General features: G+C 48.5%; 1 protein-coding gene across 1 annotated transcript; it reads right to left on the bottom strand.

Annotated features, from left to right (window-relative positions):
• Positions 1-1,543: 1,543 nt before the first annotated feature.
• On the bottom strand, positions 1,544-16,858 carry LOC112544091 (uncharacterized). Its single transcript, XM_025179642.2, has 4 exons — positions 16,724-16,858; positions 10,183-10,368; positions 6,076-6,243; positions 1,544-1,743 (listed from the first exon to the last, which is right to left on the bottom strand). Exons 1-4 carry the CDS (start codon positions 16,785-16,787, stop codon positions 1,544-1,546), a joined length of 618 nt encoding a protein of 205 aa, XP_025035427.2. The 5' UTR covers positions 16,788-16,858.
• Between the last annotated feature and the right edge of the window lie 590 nt (positions 16,859-17,448).

Below are 17,448 nucleotides of genomic sequence, written 5' to 3'. Positions count from 1 at the left end.
CAGTCGCTTCTCGGTTAAACAGTCTGTTGTTTACACCCTAACATCCCTCCCCAGGCACCCTTGGTCACACCTGGCTGTTGTGGAATTCCTGAGTAACCTGCCTCAGTTTCCTTAGCTGTAAAATGGGGATAATGATACCAACGGACCTTCCAAGAATGTGTTCGAATTTGTATTTGTAAAGCACATTGATATCCTCGAATGGAAGGTGCTCTAGTAGTGCAAAGTGCACTCATTATTAGATGTCTGGCTGTGCTCCCCAGCAGTCCAGTTAATACATTGTTAAAAACTCAATAGGATAGCCTGGCAAGATTTTACTCAAGGGGAGGCAAATTATTTATAATGTTATAAACAGGCAAGTAAAATGTCCTTCATTTTTGTCATTATCATCCCGTTGAAACAAGTGAGCAAATAGATTTTTGTGACCACCAGAGATGCGGAAAATTCTGAACATGGGGGTATGTTGATGGGGGGGGGGGAGCGTTTATAAAACCATATGTGTTGGAAAAATCAACTTTCAGTCCCAAGCAGCACTTCTTGGCAAATACTTGCTTAAACGTAAATTTGATCCATCACAGGGGATTTAGGTATGTGCCTAAAAACACACACTTCACCTGTATTTTTTTTTAACACAAATATTTTATAATTGAGGATTCTCATAAAAATCTTATTCTTAGTGGTGCTGGTGCCAGATGAACAGACTATGGCTTTTATATTAAAAGGTGAACTGAAAGGCCTTTTAGCCTGCCAAAACCTGAGCTTACGGTTCTTCTGGGTTTCCTTGGCTACAGCTGCTAGTATCACCAATATCCAAAGGGCTGGGAGTATTTTCGATTTAGATGCTTAAGATGCTGCTGGAGTAGCTTAGAACCCTAAGCTTGGATCTTGGGATCTAAATGAAGGAGGAAATGATTTTCTGATTGTGTGTTTGTCATATAACCATAGGGTCTGAAATGACCAGGTGCAAACCCCAGTGGCGGGATTAACTCAGCACTTCTGAGGTCTGGTATGTAGGTTGCGGCGCGCTGGACTCTCAAACACAAGGTTCCCCTACTCTGGGGAGACATTGAAAACCACGTGAATGACTTCCCATAAAGATAGGGATTTGCCTTGGTGTCTATCCCCAAACCCCTCTCCCTCAGCCTCTGCAGTTGGCTGCTGCTGTCCACTTCAAAGTTGGCTGCATTTCCAGGGTGCTGCATGCAGACGCTGTGGAATCATTTGGGGTGAAGGGTGCATGGGGATGATCTATCGTGTCTGCCCAGACATGTAGTCTGTTATTGACTTGCAAGTTTACGCCATTTACTACAGATATTTATTTTGAAGCAAGCTTTTCAGGTCACCTTTAAATGTCACTATTTTCTCTCCTCCTCCTCCAGCTATCCTATGGAGCTGAGGAAAGTGAGACCATGGGAGAAGTTGTTGTGCTGGATTCCTGTTTAATAATTGTGGGGGCCCGAGTTGTTTCACAGCCCCTACTTGGTGGCATTCATCACATCCTGGTGTCTCTGAGTTGTCACAGTGAGCATTAGCTGCTCTCCAGAGCTCACGCTGTTTCTTTCTTCACTTGGTGAGCCTCCCCGGTGCTGGGTTTTGTGTGCACGTTTGACCTGCTGTCAGCTATATCCTTGATGGGCTTGGACTCCGGCAAAGCATTCTCGGAAGCACTCAGTATCTCCTCATCCAAGGGCCCGGTGACAATGATTTTGGGGATTACCCTTTTCATCTTCAGTTTATCCAGTGTCTCTACAGGTAAGAGACAAAGAGAAAACCAAGCTTTGCATAAGGGACTGCATTTTCTCCTGCACACAGCATATTTACCTCCGCGTATAAACCCATATGCCCCCTTTGAGGAGACGTGATGGTACTTTATAGGGGCATGGTTAGCAATCAGGCAAACTATTCATCCAGACACACGCCCCGGCCTCAGCATCTTGTCATCCAATATAGACAAAAGGCATAGAGGGTCTGGGGGTAGCATATCTTCTCCTGGGGGTTTTATGGAGCCAGGAGCTCAGAAAACCTTGTACTAGTGAGGGGAGATCACAGAGATAGGCAGGTACAGGAAACACTTCCAAAGGTGGTGGTGCAGGGGAGTTACAAATGTTGTGCTTGTGAAAGTGCTATGTCTTTAGAGTCCGGCTGTGACGGCGAGTCGGGGTTCCCCCAGATCCTGCAGCCCCGTAGCAGCAAGAACAGACTCCGCCGGTCGTAGAATAGAGAGGGGTTTATTGTTCCTTCAGGATACAGCCCAGCACAGACGTGATGTGGCTACAGGGGCCAGGATGCCTCAGACCCTAGGGTTAGGGGTCCATCGCCCCTAGGCCCCAGCTTAGCCTCTTCTCTCCATGCTTCCCAGCCAGCAACTGCCTCCCTCCCAGGCCCTGCCCCCCAGCCAGGTGCTGGTATCCACCTTCCTCCCTTTGTCTCTCCCTGGGAGGCTGAGCCGAGATGTCTGGGTTAATACACATTGGGGCTGTGTCTACACTGGGCCACTTATTCCGGAAAATCAGCCACTTTTCCAGAATAAGCTGCGAGGTGTCTACACTGGCCCTTGAATTTCCGGAAAAGCAACAACGCTCTACTGTACAAAATCAGCCACTATTCCGGAAAAGCTACGCTGCTCCCGCTTGGGCATAAGTCCTTATTCTGGAACACTGTTCCGGAAAAGGGCCAGTGTAGACAGCCCAGTAGTCTTTTCTGGAAAAAAGCCCTGATCGCGAAAATGATGCTCGGGGCTCTTTTCCGGAAAAGCGCGTCTACATTGGCCACAGACGCTTTTCCAGAAAAGGGCTTTTCCGGAAAAGCAGCCTGCCAATGTAGACGCTCCTTTTCCAGAAAAACTTAAAACGGAATACTATTCCGTTTTAAGCAGTTCCGGAAATTCATGCCAGTGTAGACATAGCCTGGGTGACTCAGTGAGAATCTCCCATCACAAGGCAGGGGGACACAGAGCAGACAGCCCCCCCACTACGCCACACAGGCAAAGTGAGCCCAGGTGCCGTTCTAACCTTGGGACCCCTCCACCCCCCCCCCCAAGCATTACAAATCTGACTTGTGGCACCCATGACTAATCTGGGTGTCTGGAAGCTGCAGGGGGCAGCCGAGTTAGTCTGTAACAGGATAAACGTAAAAAACAACAAATGGCCTGGTAGCACTGTATAGACTAACGAAACACGTCGATCAGTGTTTCTTACACTGTGTTCCGTGCACACTGGCGTGCTGCAAGGCAGTCGGAGGTGTGCCGCGGAGAACAGAGTTCAAAATGGCTGCCCTTAAAGGGGCCGGCAACCTTTTTTCTCAATAACTTTCCCCCAACACTTTGGTTTTTTCTCAACCAAAAGTCCTTGGTGTTCCTCATTTTTAAAAAATGTTTGGTGTTCCTCGGTCTTAAAAAGTTGAAGACATTCTGATGTAGACGGTATTATGAGCTTTCGTGGGCACAGCCCGCTTTTTCAGATGACTGGAGTTTTGAGTTTAGGATGTACAGAGCCAAAACAAATAGGAGAGAGTGGGGAAGGGAAAAAAAGGAGGCAGGGCAGGAAACAAGGAACAGAGGGTATGAAAATATCAAAGGGAAAAACAAGTAGGTAGGACTGGTAACCTATAAGCACCTAAAGACTGGCTAGTTAAAAGAAGCAGATAAGGATCATAGGACAGCAATTGGATAGGAGGGGTGTCTGATGAGCACAAATCACCTGTACAAACTGCATGGCCCTTTAAAGAGGACTCACTGTACAGGTTTTCTTGCTACTCAGTGCAGGATTTGAATCTAGAAAGGATGGGTTCTGCTGGGTAGTCCATGGTGGTAGTGGACTAGGAGATCATTGGGTTCCAAGCCTAGTTTTGCCATTGACCCGATGATCACTGTCGGCAAGTCTCTGCTCTTCACTGTGTCTGAGCGTCCCCATGTGTAACCCTCCCTTGCAAAGTGCAGGGAGCTCTAGCGGAGCGTGAGGGTTCAGCGTTCTTGTGCTGTAGCCACTGATCCAGTATCTGCATATTTAGAGAAGACCAGAAACTAGCGGCATCGGCTGGGGAGAGCAAGGTGCTGCAAAGCATGCACTTCCATGACTCGTACTACCCAGTGCATGCGATGGCCAAATGAAATTAATGGGTAGCAGGTTTAAAACTAATAAGCGAAAGTTCTTCTTCACACAGCGTGTAGTCAACCTGTGGAACTCCTTGCCAGAGGAGGCTGTGAAGGCTAGGACTATAACAGAGTTTAAAGAGAAGCTAGATAATTTCCTGGAGGTTAGGTCCATAAAAGGCTATTAGCCAGGGGATAAAATGGTGTCCTTGGCCTCTGTTTGTCAGAGGCTGGAGAAGGATGGCAGGAGACAAATCGCTTGATCATTGTCTTCGGTCCATCCTCTCCGGGGCACCTGGTGCTGGCCACTGTTGGCAGACCGGATACTGGGCTAGATGGACCTTTGGTCTGACCCAGTACGGCCGTTCTTATGTTCTTATGTACATTCTGTGGGGAGGAGAGTTGCAGTGAGTCTAGGGATGAAAGGAAATCCCCGGAGACTGGCTTAGATCGGTGCAGTGTTGCTCCTAAGGCTTTTACTCCCAGTGGCCACAAAGGCCAGTCCGAGTAGCCCGTGGCTGCTCTCCCTCCCTTCTCTGAGCTTTCCCACAAGCCCCACTTTCAATAGCAAATGGAAATCAGCTGCAGCCCAAACAAGGTGTTCTGGGGAGAGGTCAGACTGGAAAGGCCAAGGAAGAGATGGCAAACCTGGATAAAAAGCCAGGTCACTAAGCCTTTGCCTGGAAAGGTCGCCCTCTTGAATGAACACACCTGGGTAGGGGATGGGGTCAGGGTAGACCAGGGGTCTCCAACCTTTTAAGCACAAGATCACTTTTGAATTTGTCAGTCCAGGATCTACCTCAAACCCAGATGCCCTGCCCCTTCTCTGAGGCCTTGCTCCACCCCTCTGACAAGGCCCCGCCCTCCACTCTGTGAAGACAGGGTACGGGGAGGAGGACAGAGTGACATCAGTGCCCCCCTGCCTCTGAATCCCCCACCCAGTACAACAAGCAGGAGGCTCCCAGGGTGCAGCTTTGAGGTTTTGGGCTGGAGCAGCAGGGCAGGAAGGGAGGAGCAGGTGACATGCAGACACTTGACAGCCTCCCAGCCAAACCAGTCGGGATCACCTGTCAGAGGCTCCCAGATCTACCGGTAGATCCCAATCGACTGGTTGGTGACCCCTGGGATAGAATTAACCACTGAGCAATATCGGAGGCTACCATCACTTCCAGCTGTGTGGTGTCTGCACAAGTCAGTAGCTTCCCCCAGAGCTCTTGACTGCCCAGTGTTCATCTTCCTACTCTGTGTGTCTTCTGAGTGGAGTTAGAGACCTGTTCTACCCAGGAAATGTACAATGGGGACAGCGTGTTATCTGGGATCTGAACCCATTTCACACTATTTGTGGCCTATTAAACCAGGGTATGTCTACACTACCACTCTAGTTCGAACTAGGGTGGTTAATATAGTCATTCGAAGTTGCAAATGAAGCCCGGGATTTAAATATCCTGGGCTTCATTTGCATTTTGCCGGGCGCCGCCATTTTTAAATCCCCGTTAGTGCGGACACCGTGCCCGTGGCTACACGCGGCACGGAGTAGGTAGTTTGAATTAGGCTTTCTAATTTGAACTACCGTTACACCTCATGGAACAAGGTGTACCGGTAGTTCGGATTAGGAGCCTAATCCGAACTACCTACTCCGTGCCGGGTGTAGCCGCGGGCACAAAGTCCGAACTACTGGGGCTTTAAAAATGGCGGTGCCCGGCAAAATGCAAATGAAGCCCGGGATGTTTAAATCCCGGGCTTCATTTGCAACTTCGAATGACTATATTAACCACCCTAGTTCGAACTAGGGGGCTAGTGTAGACATACCCCCACATATTAAAAGGGAACATCACTGCTGAGTAACTTAGGCCTAAAAAAAACTTGACCTGGTTTAAAACTGTCATCGTCCAGGGAGGGAGCGTCCATGAGCCAAGCACAGGCGTGGGGTGACTTCACTAAGGTCAGTTTTGTTCAACAGTTTGAACGCCCTGCTGTTAGTCCCCTACCTTCTCCATAAGCACTGGCAGGAGATGCCTGACTTTTCCGCGCCGCCTTTGTGGGTTTAGAAACAGAGGCTTTTGGAAATTTGCTGTGTTCTTTCTCAGACTGCTCCTGGTTATTTGGCTGCTTGGACTCCCTGTGCTTGTTCCCAGCTATGTTCTGCTGGACTTCGGCTGCAAGAAGAATTGGGGACACAAAGGAAAGAGTAGACTCTTCAGCTCTTTCGTGCTGTGGCGCAGGGTGCCAGTCCCTCTTAGCCACAGTCTGCTCCCACTTCTTTTTATTCATGAGCTTTTAAACTGCAGCTACTGGTGATCTGAGAATGCTTACTATGTATAAGGTCTGCAGGGGTACACGTGTTAGTCTGCAAGTTTAAAAACAAGTAGTCCTGTGGCACCTTAGAGACTAACAAATATATATCCTCAGGAGCTCTTGGGTGCACACCCCACTTCTCAGATGAGAAAAGGTGGGTTTTGCCCATGAAACCCCATGATCCTATATATATATATATTTGTTACTCTCTAAGGGCACATCAATACAGCAAGGCAAAAGTCGAATTAAGCTACGCAACTTGAGCTACCACTTGAGTTTGGAAAAAAGATTAAGGGGGGACATGATAGCGGTTTTCAAATATCTAAAAGGGTGTCACAAGGAGGAAGGAGAAAATTTGTTCCTCTTGGTTTCTGAGGACAGGACAAGGAGTAATGGGCTTAAAGTGCAGCAGGGGAGGTTTAGATTGGACACTAGGAAAAAATTTCTAACTGTCAGGGTGGTCAAATATTGGAATAAATTGCCAAGGGAGGTGGTGGAATCTCCCTCTCTGGAGATATTTAAGAACAGGTTAGATAGACATCTGTCAGGGATGGTGTAGACGGAGCTTGGTCCTGCCTTGAGGGCGGGGGGCTGGACTCGATGACCTCTCGAGGTCCCTTCCAGTCCTATGATTCTATGATTCTATGATCAATGGTGTAGCTTACATCGAAATAGCTTAATTTGGCTTTTGGCACTGTCTACACAGCAGGAAATTGAAGGAAGAACACTTCCTTCGACTTCCCTTACTCCTCGTGAAAGGGGGGTTACAGGAGTCGGAGTAAGAAGTCCTCCAGCTCGACCTTATTTTGAAATAACGGCTTGCTGAGTGGACACACTCTTTGTTATTTCAGAATAACACCGGTTATTCCGAAATAATGCTGCTGTGTAGACATAGCCGCAGGTGCCACAGGACTTCTCGGTTTTACTGTTTATAAGGTTCATCTCTGTTTGATCAGCTTGACAGAACGGGATCCAACATGAATTGCTGGACGTGTCTGATCTCTCTTGCGCCTCTTTTCTTTGTGGGGAACACGGAAGCCTTGACCCTGCGGGAGAAAAACGCTTGCTCTCCTCATCGCATGCAAACTTGGGATATACCAGCGCTAGGGAGATGAGGCAGACAGGCACAGAGCTGTGGAAATAGCAGCCCCTTCCCCTACCACCCGGACGTTGCCTGAGCGATTAATTCCCCTCCCTGTTAGCAGTGTGCACCTCGTTCCCAGTCACTGGAGTGTTAGAGCCTTGTCTGATAGACTGAAGAACCTGCTGTTGCCAAATTGTTGTTTCCCATGTAAGTACTTCTCAACTGGGATCAATTCCCCCCCATGAAGCTTCTCTTTGTTAATCTGAATAGAAAGAACTCCTTGGGTCTTTCATGCTGGGACAGGTTTCCAAGCCTTTAATCAGGGCTGGGGAACCTTTCTTGGGTTGGGGGCTGCTGACCCACACAAAACTCAGTCGGGGGGGAGGGGCACCCCCGATGGAGAAGGAGAAAGACCCTCCTCACACTCCCTGTGTACACCAGAGCCTACTGGGGCCCAGGCTAGTAGATTTTGTGTGCTCCAGTCCCGTAGGAGGGCAGCAGTGGGGCTGGAGCACCTGCACGGGCTGCCCAGTACGGGGGAGCCCTAAGTCTTGGGGGCTATCTCTGGCCCCCGGGCCTTATGTTCCCCACCCCTGCCTCTATTCATTCCTGTGACTCATCTATGAACCTTCTCCAATTTACCAACTCCCTTCTTCAATGGTGGATCCCAGGACCAGACCCAGGATTCCAGCAGTGGTCGTACCAGTACCAAAGGCAATATCCCCTCCTTCCTCCTACTTAACATTCCTCCATTTATACGTCCAAGGGTTGATTAGCCCTTTTGGCCACAGCGCCTCACTGGAGAGCGTGTTCAGGTGATTACCTGCCTGACCGCACCCGCCATGTCTTTTTCAGAGTCGCTGCTTTCCAGGGTAGAATCCCCATTCAGTAAGCATGGCCTATAATCTGTGACCCTAAGGCTGTGTCTAGACTGGCAAGTTTTCCTGCAAAATCATCTGATTTTGCAGAAAAACTTGCCAGCTATCTACACTGGCCGCTTGAATTTCCGCAAGAACACTGACAATCTCATGTAAGATCATCAGTGTTCTTGCAGAAATACTGTGCTGCTCCCGTTCGGGCAAAAGCCCTCTTGTCCAAATCATTTGCGCAAGAGGGCCAGTGTAAACAGCACAGTACTGTTTTCTGCAAAAAAGCCCTGATCGCGAAAATGACGATTGGGGCTTTTTTGCGGAAAACTGCGTCTAGATTGGCACGGATGCTTTTCCACAAAAAGTGCTTTTGCGGAAAAGCGTCCTGCCAATCTAGACGCGCTTTTTCCAAAAATGCTTTTAACAGAAAACTTTTCTGTTAAAAGCATTTCCGGAAAATCATGCCAGTGTAGACGTAGCCTAGATGTATGCACTTTTGCTGGTCTGTGCCAAAACACATTTGCTTGCACCCAGCTTTCTAAGCCATCTAGATGATGCTGTATCCGTGACCTGTCCTCTGGTTTTCATTGACCATTTCCCTCAGTCTTGATCAGTGATAATTTTATGTTTTTTTCCAGGTCATTGATAAAAAGGTTATAGGACCAAAAACTGATCCCTGTGAGACCTCACTAAGAACTCAACCATTCCATGATGATTCCCCATTTACCATTATATTTTTAGAACTGTCAGACCATTTTTAGTCCAAATAATATGCCCCAATGTGCTTCTATTCCACGTCTGGTGGAGTCTGTTCTTGCTGCTACAGGATTTGGAGGAACCCTGACTCGCCGTCATAGTCCTCCATCCGTTGAACTTTCCAACAAGCTACATTTGTGATAGCAAGTAAGAAACTAGCTACAGCCAAGACACACACTGTTCTGGGGGAGGGCAAAGATTGGGAAGCCCAAGGAAACAATCAGTGTTGTCTTCAAGTCATCATTGTCAAGTCTAAGGTAAGTCTCAAGTCACTACAGTTCAAGTCTCAAGTCGAGTCTCGAATCCCTAAAGTCACTTTCTAGTTGAGTCTCAAGTCTCAATTTAAAAAATGTCAAGTCGCTTTTGTACAAGCCATCGATATCGGCATTGTCGGACAATTTTTTCACCAAGTCGATTTAACACAATTAGCAAGTCTCAGGTCGAGTCTCAAGTCACAAACAATGACCCCGAGTCGAGTCTCAAGTCGAGTCACCGAGGCGACTTACGTCAGACTCGAGTTCAAGCCGTGGGACTTGAGTCAACAACTCTGGAAACAATACTGAGAAATGGCCAGTAGCCCACAAAGAGGTGGATGAAAAGCCAGGGTGACGAAGCCTTTGACTGGGAAAGGGCATGCTCCGGAATGAGGCAGTTTTGGGGAAAAGAGGAAGACGTGGTTCCATTAACCACTGAACCACCTTGAATGGTACCATTGCCTCCTCCTGCTTGGTGTCTAAAGTCCCCGGGTTCCCCAGGCTTCCTGGATGCCTCGCATTCATTTTCCTATTCAGGGTGTCTTCGGAGGGATTTAACAGGCCTGAGACCGTTTTTATCCAGCTAACTTCCAAGGTGACAGCATGTGAATATCTGAGGTCTGGACCCACCTCACGTCATTTGTGACCCCTTCCGGACCATTACAAACCACACATTATAAGGGAACAGCGCTGGCGAGTAGATTATGCCTAAAAAATGACTGCGTTGAAAACTGATGGATCCTCCATGGGTCATTAACCAGCCAAGCACATCCTTGGCAGGGCTCTACTGAGGTCGGTTTGGTTTTGTGGTTGAACACCTCGCTGTTTGTCCCCTACCTTGTCCATAAGAACTGCCAGCTGGCGTCTGATTTTGCTGCTGTCTCTTGGCTAATTTAGAACCAGAGGCTTGGTCATGGCTGGCATGGTCCCATGGAGAACTGTGCTGTTTCTGAGACTGCTCCTGGGAATTTGGCTGTGTGGTCTCCCTTTTCTGGTTACCAGATCTGCTATGGTGCACATCAGCTGCAAGAATTTGGGACACAAAGAAAAGACAAAGTTTGATTACTCTTGTCAGCTGGTTAGGGCTGGGACACAGGCTGTTAGCAATCCTTTGCCGCAGCTTGCTCCCACTTGGCTTTATACATGGTTGATTACAGTGCAGCGGTTAGTGATTTGAGTGTCTTACTGATAAGGTCACTCATGACTTGACTGCCTGAGCGCTTAGAGCAGTGGTTCTTAATCTGGGGTGCACGCACCCCCTGGGAGTGTGAGATGCCTTTTCTGGGGGCGCGAGAGATGCCAGAGTTTGATGATATAGCTTAGGTTTAAAGAACTGACCTACTTCAACGATGTTTAATAAGGGGTGTGAGAACATATTTTGAGAACCAACGGGGTGCAGGCTGCTGTAAGGTTAAGAACCACTGGCTTAGAGGGAACAGAGTCCTACAGGAATTCCTGGAGATGTCTCATCTATTCTTGGGAAACTTGCAGCCCTTTCAGCCCAGGAAGAAAGTACTTGCTCTCCTCATTGCATATCGCTTTTGGGAAGGGATTGGAGCTAGGGAATGGTGTCTAGCTTTACTCTAGGGTTTACTGGTCCCAGAAGGTTTCTCCCACAAGGTTTCTCTCTTTCAGCCTGTCTCCCTAGATAGCTTTGAGAAGTGACTCCCCTTCTCCCTCTGAGAAACCCTTTTTAACTCTTTAGTGATCTTTTGACCTCCAAGTTCCCATCCTGGTGAAACAAGCTGGCCATCTTCCTTGAAGACAGGATCCTTAACATTAACAGCTTTCCTGTTTGCTATTCCTCTGGGCTGTGTCTAGACTGGCCAGTTTTTCCGGAAAATCAGCCGCTTTTCTGGAAATACTTGCCAGCTGTCTAGACTGGTCGCTTGAATTTCCACAAAAGCACTGACTTCCTACTGTAAGAAATCAGTGCTTTTTGCAGAAATACTATGCTGCTCCCGTTCGGGCAAAAGTCCCTTTTGCGCAAAACTTTTGTGCAAAAGGGCCAGTGTAGACAGCTCAGATTTGTTTTCCGCAAAAAAGCCCCGATCGCGAAAATGGCCATCAGGGCTTCTTTTGTGCAAAAGTGCATCTAGATTGGCACGGACGCTTTTCCACAAAAAGTGCTTTTGCGGAAAAGCGTCCTGCCAATCTAGACTCTCTTTTCCGAAAATACTTTTAATGGAAAACTTTTCCGTTAAAAGCATTTCCGGAAAATCATACCAGTGTAGACGTAGCCCTGGTGTTAGATGAGGAGTAATATGGGAAATTCTAATAACCAACCATAGTCAGGCAGTAATTTTACCCTCCTGACCAGGTTACATAAAGAGTCGTACAGCTATGGCACCGCAGTGTTTTTAGAGTATTTAGCAATTCCACTCCATCACAGCCGGCGCCCCACGTCTATTATCTCTTGTCCCTGGGCTGCCAGCGTGATTCTTTATAGGAGTTGTTTTCAAAGCAAATCCTTAAAAAAAAAATCAAAATCCGTGTCAATGTCTAGCCCTCACGAGCAATCAGTGCTTACCGCAATTAAGGGGGATATAACACCGATTAGCAAAGGACACTGGCCACTCCCTCACTCTGAGAGGCAGCCCAAGTTGGGACTGAAATTCACGCAGTTCTTAAAGGCCTTCTATAGCCAGAAAGGGTTAAACCATTCTCTGCAGAAAATGACACTATTGGTGGTAGCAGAGAGGGATGGCGTACAGGGCGCCGCCCTCCTTTTGCACTGTAGGGCACAAGACTTGTTTATACTGCTCTGCGTACTACTAGCAGACTTACCCAGTACTGCCTGGGTCCTTCGGGGCAGGGCCTTGGGGATGGGGAGTGGGGAGCTGGGGTGGCGGTGGGGTGTGAGAGTGGGGGATGGGAGGGTGAGGAGGGGCTCAGGACAGGGGATCCCCTTTGCCCAGGGTGTGTTCTCTCCCCTCCCAGACCTCCCCAGTCTGCCAGGGAACTAGTCTTTCCCTTGCCAGCCCATTAGGGGCCTGTTCTCTGCCCCTTGCCCCCTGGCCAGGAGCGGGGTAGGGTCTGGGGCAAGGGGGCTACTTTCTCAGAGTGCTGGCAGGCAAGATGGCGGAGCCCCAGCCCTGGTGGTGCAGCTGTCCTCAATGCACACTCTGCAGGATAGCTCTCCCTTGCCCGCTCACTGCTCCCAGTGACTACTCTGATATTACGTCTCTTGGACCAGCCGTCCCTCCCTTTGCACGTTATGGAAAACAGTCCTTTTCTCGGCGCTTCCAACTGTCCTGGCACAACCAAACCCTGTCCTGGCTCTGAGTTAGGAGACGAGGAAGATGCATGCCAAAAGCGGTGGCCCTAGTTCTTACGTCAGGGGGTAGCCGAGTTAGTCTGTACACCTTAAACCTAACAAACAACAAATTGGTAGCACTTTAAAGACTAACAAAACATGTCGATGAGATCATGAGCCTTCGTGAGCACAGCCCGCTTCTTCAAACTCCGGTCATCTGAAGAAGTGGGCTGTGCCCACAAAAGCTCGTGATTCCATCGACTTGTTGTGTTAGTCTTTAAAGTGCTACCAGACCATTTGCTGTTTTCTAGTTCTTACTGTTTAGGAGGGGTGCTTGAACAGACAGACTTACAGACAGACACACAGAAGACACTCTAAAACAGGGCTTCTCAACTTTGGAAGCCCCGGGGACCAATGATACTCACAGCACATGTGGAGGGACGCAACTTAAGAGTGGTTGCATGTACATGCAAATATATATGCAAATAGCTTCTTTCACACTGACCGGGCATGAATACAAAGCACTTCCCACAATGCTCCGAGACTTCCGGCACCACCTCCCTGGGGGCTAGAAATGCCGACACCCTGTAACAGTCTGTTCCAACCAGCCCACCTGCTTGGGTCTTTCAGTGCTCACCACACCTGGGAGACGCCTCGCCATTGTGAAGCGTGTTCCTGGGGAGGCTGTCACATTACTGGATTTTAAGGGGAGATGCCAGATCACTACTGCACCCATGGGGGGGGGGGGTATTTTCCCCAAAGTGTATACAAAGGGGGCCATGTGAGGGGTCACATGAAAGTCTCTGTTCTACTGATTCTGTCTATGCTATTCATGTAATTGTATAATATCTGTATGTGGAGTTATAAACATGGACTCTGTGTGGATGCTGGAAAATTTTCTGTCAGTGGCTGAGCAAGGGGCAAGGAATGCTAGCCAACGGCTATGCTAATTAGCAAGAAGACAACGAATTTCTAGGTGCCAATACACTCCTCAGGAACGTGACTGATACCTGCAAACCAGCATGGATTGGTTGTTGGACAATGTGACCTTCTCTGGCCAAGAAGATACCAGGAAGGATATAAAATGCCATGTGGCACCCTCCATCTGGTCTTCAGTTTAGCTCCTGATCCCAGATGCAGCCTTGCAGGGAACCATGAGCTGGAAAGAACTGTGGACCCATCCTGACATAGGATGTGCACCAGAGTCTTTTAAGCCAGCAGTTTATAACATCTCTGCTAAGAACCTGCATCGGGAACCGGGTGATTCGATGCATGTAACGTATTCTCCTTAACAACCTCACTCTCACGCTTTTCTTCCTTTTAGTAATAAACCTTTAGATTTCAGATTCTAAAGGACTGGCCCAGCGTGATCTTGTGGGTAAGATCCAGAGTGTAAATTGACCTGGGAACTGTGGCTGGTTTCTTGGGACCGGAAGAACCCGTTCGGGTAGGTGAGATCGGGTTCTATAACCCCTCACCTGTGTGCAGGCCTGGGGCTGATTGTGTCACAGGGAGAGCTGGCGTGTCTGAGGGGTTTTGCTCGTGAGGCTTCTGGCTGGCCACATTGGCAGCTGAAGCGCTCGGTACGACTGGTTTGTGGCCTATTTGGGAAGGTCTCCAGTCTGGGGGCTAGAGAGAGCCCCAAGTTTGAGCAATTCACCCTAAGCGGATGCCCTCAGTTGTGCCCAGACCCGGCCCGGTCCGTCAAAGGATCCCACGGGCCATGTGTTGAGCCCTGCATAAACCCAAATCGCACTGCGGGCTGCAAACAAATGGGCCACGGGCCGCATGCGGCCCATGTGTTGAGTAGCCCTGCTCTAAAATATATATTTAGACCATACACAGAAATGTGAGTACACTATTTATATTGTAACTGATTTATTTGATAATTATATGGTAAAAATGAGAAAGGCAGCAATTTGTCTGTAATCACGTGCTATACTTCTGTAGTTTTGTGTCTGTTTTGCAAATTCTCACTGCACTACAGATAAAACTTTATTTGATAAAACTCTGTGATGAGGGTGAACTAGGCCTGATGCCCCCTGCTGGAGACTGGAGGCCTTACTGCACCCTGCTCCAAGGAAAAAACCAGAAAATAGGTCCTCCAAGAAGGCTAGAGTGGCTTCTTCTGCTGCAGCCAATCAGGGCCCAGCCGGCTGATATAAAAGAGGCTGCTGGGCTGGGGCCTGGTAGTTCCTTGCTGGAACTTGACCCAGTCAGGTCTAGGGCCTGACTGTGAGGACAGCAGCACCCTGGACAGTGCTTAGTGTGAGCTGAACTTCAGACTGGGTTGAGACCCAGGCCCAGTGGCTGAAGACTTGCTGCAATTGACTGACACTTTACAGAACCCTGGACTGGGTGTACTGCTTTTGCGGAAAAACTTGCCAGCTGTCTACACTGGCCGCTTGAATTTCCGCAAGAGCACTGACTTCCTACTGTAAGAAATCAGTGCTTTTTGCGGAAATACTTTGCTGCTCCCGTTCGGGCAACAGTCTTTTTCCCAAAGACTTTTGCGCAAAAGGGCCAGTGTAGACAGCAGAGATTTCTTTTCCGCAAAAAAGCTCCAATGGCGAAAATGGCGATCGGGGCTTTTTTGCGGAAAAGCGCATCTAGATTGGCCACGGACGCTTTTCCGCAAAAAGTGCTTTTGCGGAAAAGCGTCCTGCCAATCTAGACGCTCTTTTCCGCAAATGCTTTTAACAGAAAACTTTTCCGTTAAAAACATTTTCGGAAAATCATGCCAGTGCAGCCGTAGCCATACAGTATAACTGTCCCTGCTTTCTATTCCATATCCCCTGCTGCCCTCATGTGGTCGTTATACAGTAGAACCCTCCCTTTCCATTTTATGAGAAACAACCACATTTCAGGCACTTCCCATTGTCCTGGCACAACCAAACCCTGACCTTGCTTTAAGTCAGGGGTTCTCAAACTTTGTAATATCGCAACCCTCTAAAATTCTAAATGAATTTGTGTGACCCCCCCACCTTCACTGCTCCACGAGTAAAGGGGGAGTTGGGGGGTCGTTGGAGGCAGCGAGGCTGGCTGGGGGCTCCGTGCAGCGCTGCCCCTTGGAAAGGCCACCCTGGCGTTTCCAAGGGGCAGCACCGTGTTGCGCTACCACTCCGGTGCTTCAAAGAGGCAGCACACTGGGAGCCTGGGATCAGCTGGAGTCCCCATCTGACCCCAGGCTCCATGCAGTGCTGCCCTTTGACGCGCCAGAGCCGCACTTCAAAGGGGCAGCGCAGCATTAACGCCTGCGATTAATGCGTTAATTTTTTTAATGCGTTAATCCTGCCCTGCGTTAATCTCAGGCATTAATGCAGACACATTGACAGCCCTAAAAATTACATTGCAAAATGCTCAGCACTGGTAAGTAAAATGGTAGTAAAATTATTAGTTAAGGTAGCTAAGCAGGACTCAAGTTTCTCTCTATAAATTAGGGTCCAAAAGGAAGTTCTTTAGGGAAGATCCAACTCCAGGACACATCTCCAAGGTCAGAGCTGCCAGAACCCAGCCCCAGTTCCCCAGATGGACTGATTATGACCAGCCATCAAGTTAATCTGTCTTACTGGGAGTGGTCAGTACTGTATACTTAGAAAGCGCACTCTCTTTTTGGTGACTGTTAATTGAGGTTAAGTAAAGTATTATTGTATGAGGCTTTTTCACTTGTAAAAGATCCTGGAAACCCAGAGGTTACGCCTGAGCCCACGGAAAGGTGAAGGAGGGTGCCCCTAGAGTGAAGTGAGTGATAGAAAATTTTGTGTGGGGAACATTTGCTTCTATCGTGACTTTCACTGGAGTCTCCACGCACTTTTCCAGCCTTTTCCCTAAGTAATCGCAGCCCCTCTGTGCGGAACCTGAGACACACAAGTCATGTGACTTTGCCCAAGTTCACACAGCCAATCAGTAACAGAGCTGGAATCACTTTCTCTCTCCAGCTGACCACATTCCTTCACAGAAGTGGGAACTGAATTGGGAGTCCTGACTCCTATTCTCTGCTGCTTTACCCACGAATATCACTGCATAACCCCTTTGTTGCATTGGCATGGATCTAAGTACTCTTTACTCGGGGGAGCCTCTTTGTTAGCACAGAGACCACACTGGGGAAGGAGAACGCTTTACCTCTCACGTCATCTCTGCTCTGGATTTGCCCCATAGATGGAGCCCCCCCAGTCCTGGTTCCCATGTGATGGGCTCTGCAGCTTTCTTGCTTGAACCTCCAAGGTCCTTTTGTGACTCATCAATAAGCATCATCATCCCAGGCACAGTCAACTGACGCAGCCACCAAGAGGTCTTAGCACTGTGACATAAGAGCATGAAACACATTTTGGGCTCTCCTTACCCCAGACTAAGCTGCCTCCTACCCACCCGGAAGTAGAGAGCCAGCCTTGGAGTTTTGGAATGTTCTTCTAGCTATTTTATGTTTAGCTAGAAGCCATCTTGTATATCAGAAACCATTTCAGCTTTTCTCTCAAGCACGTAAACCAAAGTAAACTTTGTCACCCCGTGAGAAGAGGCCTACAGAATGGGCTATTGGTATGTGTTAATTGGGCTGGTTGGAACAGGCGATGTACTTCCTCGTACCTGTCCACCATCTTGTTGATAAGGCTTTGTTTTTCCAAATTTAATTGAGGATTTCTGTAATTGGATGCCCTGACGTCAAACTGTTTGGCTAAGGGTATAAAGATACTAGGATTAATTGTATTAGCAGCTTTACTGGGCCCGACTTTGCTGGGACCACGTTTGGCTCACTTTGCTTTACTAATCCATAAAGCAAATCAGTTGTTAGCCGCCTAAACAGAGAGGAGCGTGTTTTTGCTTCAACAGGGAGGATCAGACAGGAGATT

Source organism: Pelodiscus sinensis, chromosome 12 (genome assembly GCF_052426305.1).
Source record: "Pelodiscus sinensis isolate ZL-2025 chromosome 12, ASM5242630v1, whole genome shotgun sequence".
NCBI classification, from domain to species: Eukaryota; Metazoa; Chordata; order Testudines; family Trionychidae; genus Pelodiscus; species Pelodiscus sinensis.
Note: the sequence above shows the minus strand (reverse complement) of the source record. Positions and strands in the feature narration are given on the sequence as shown.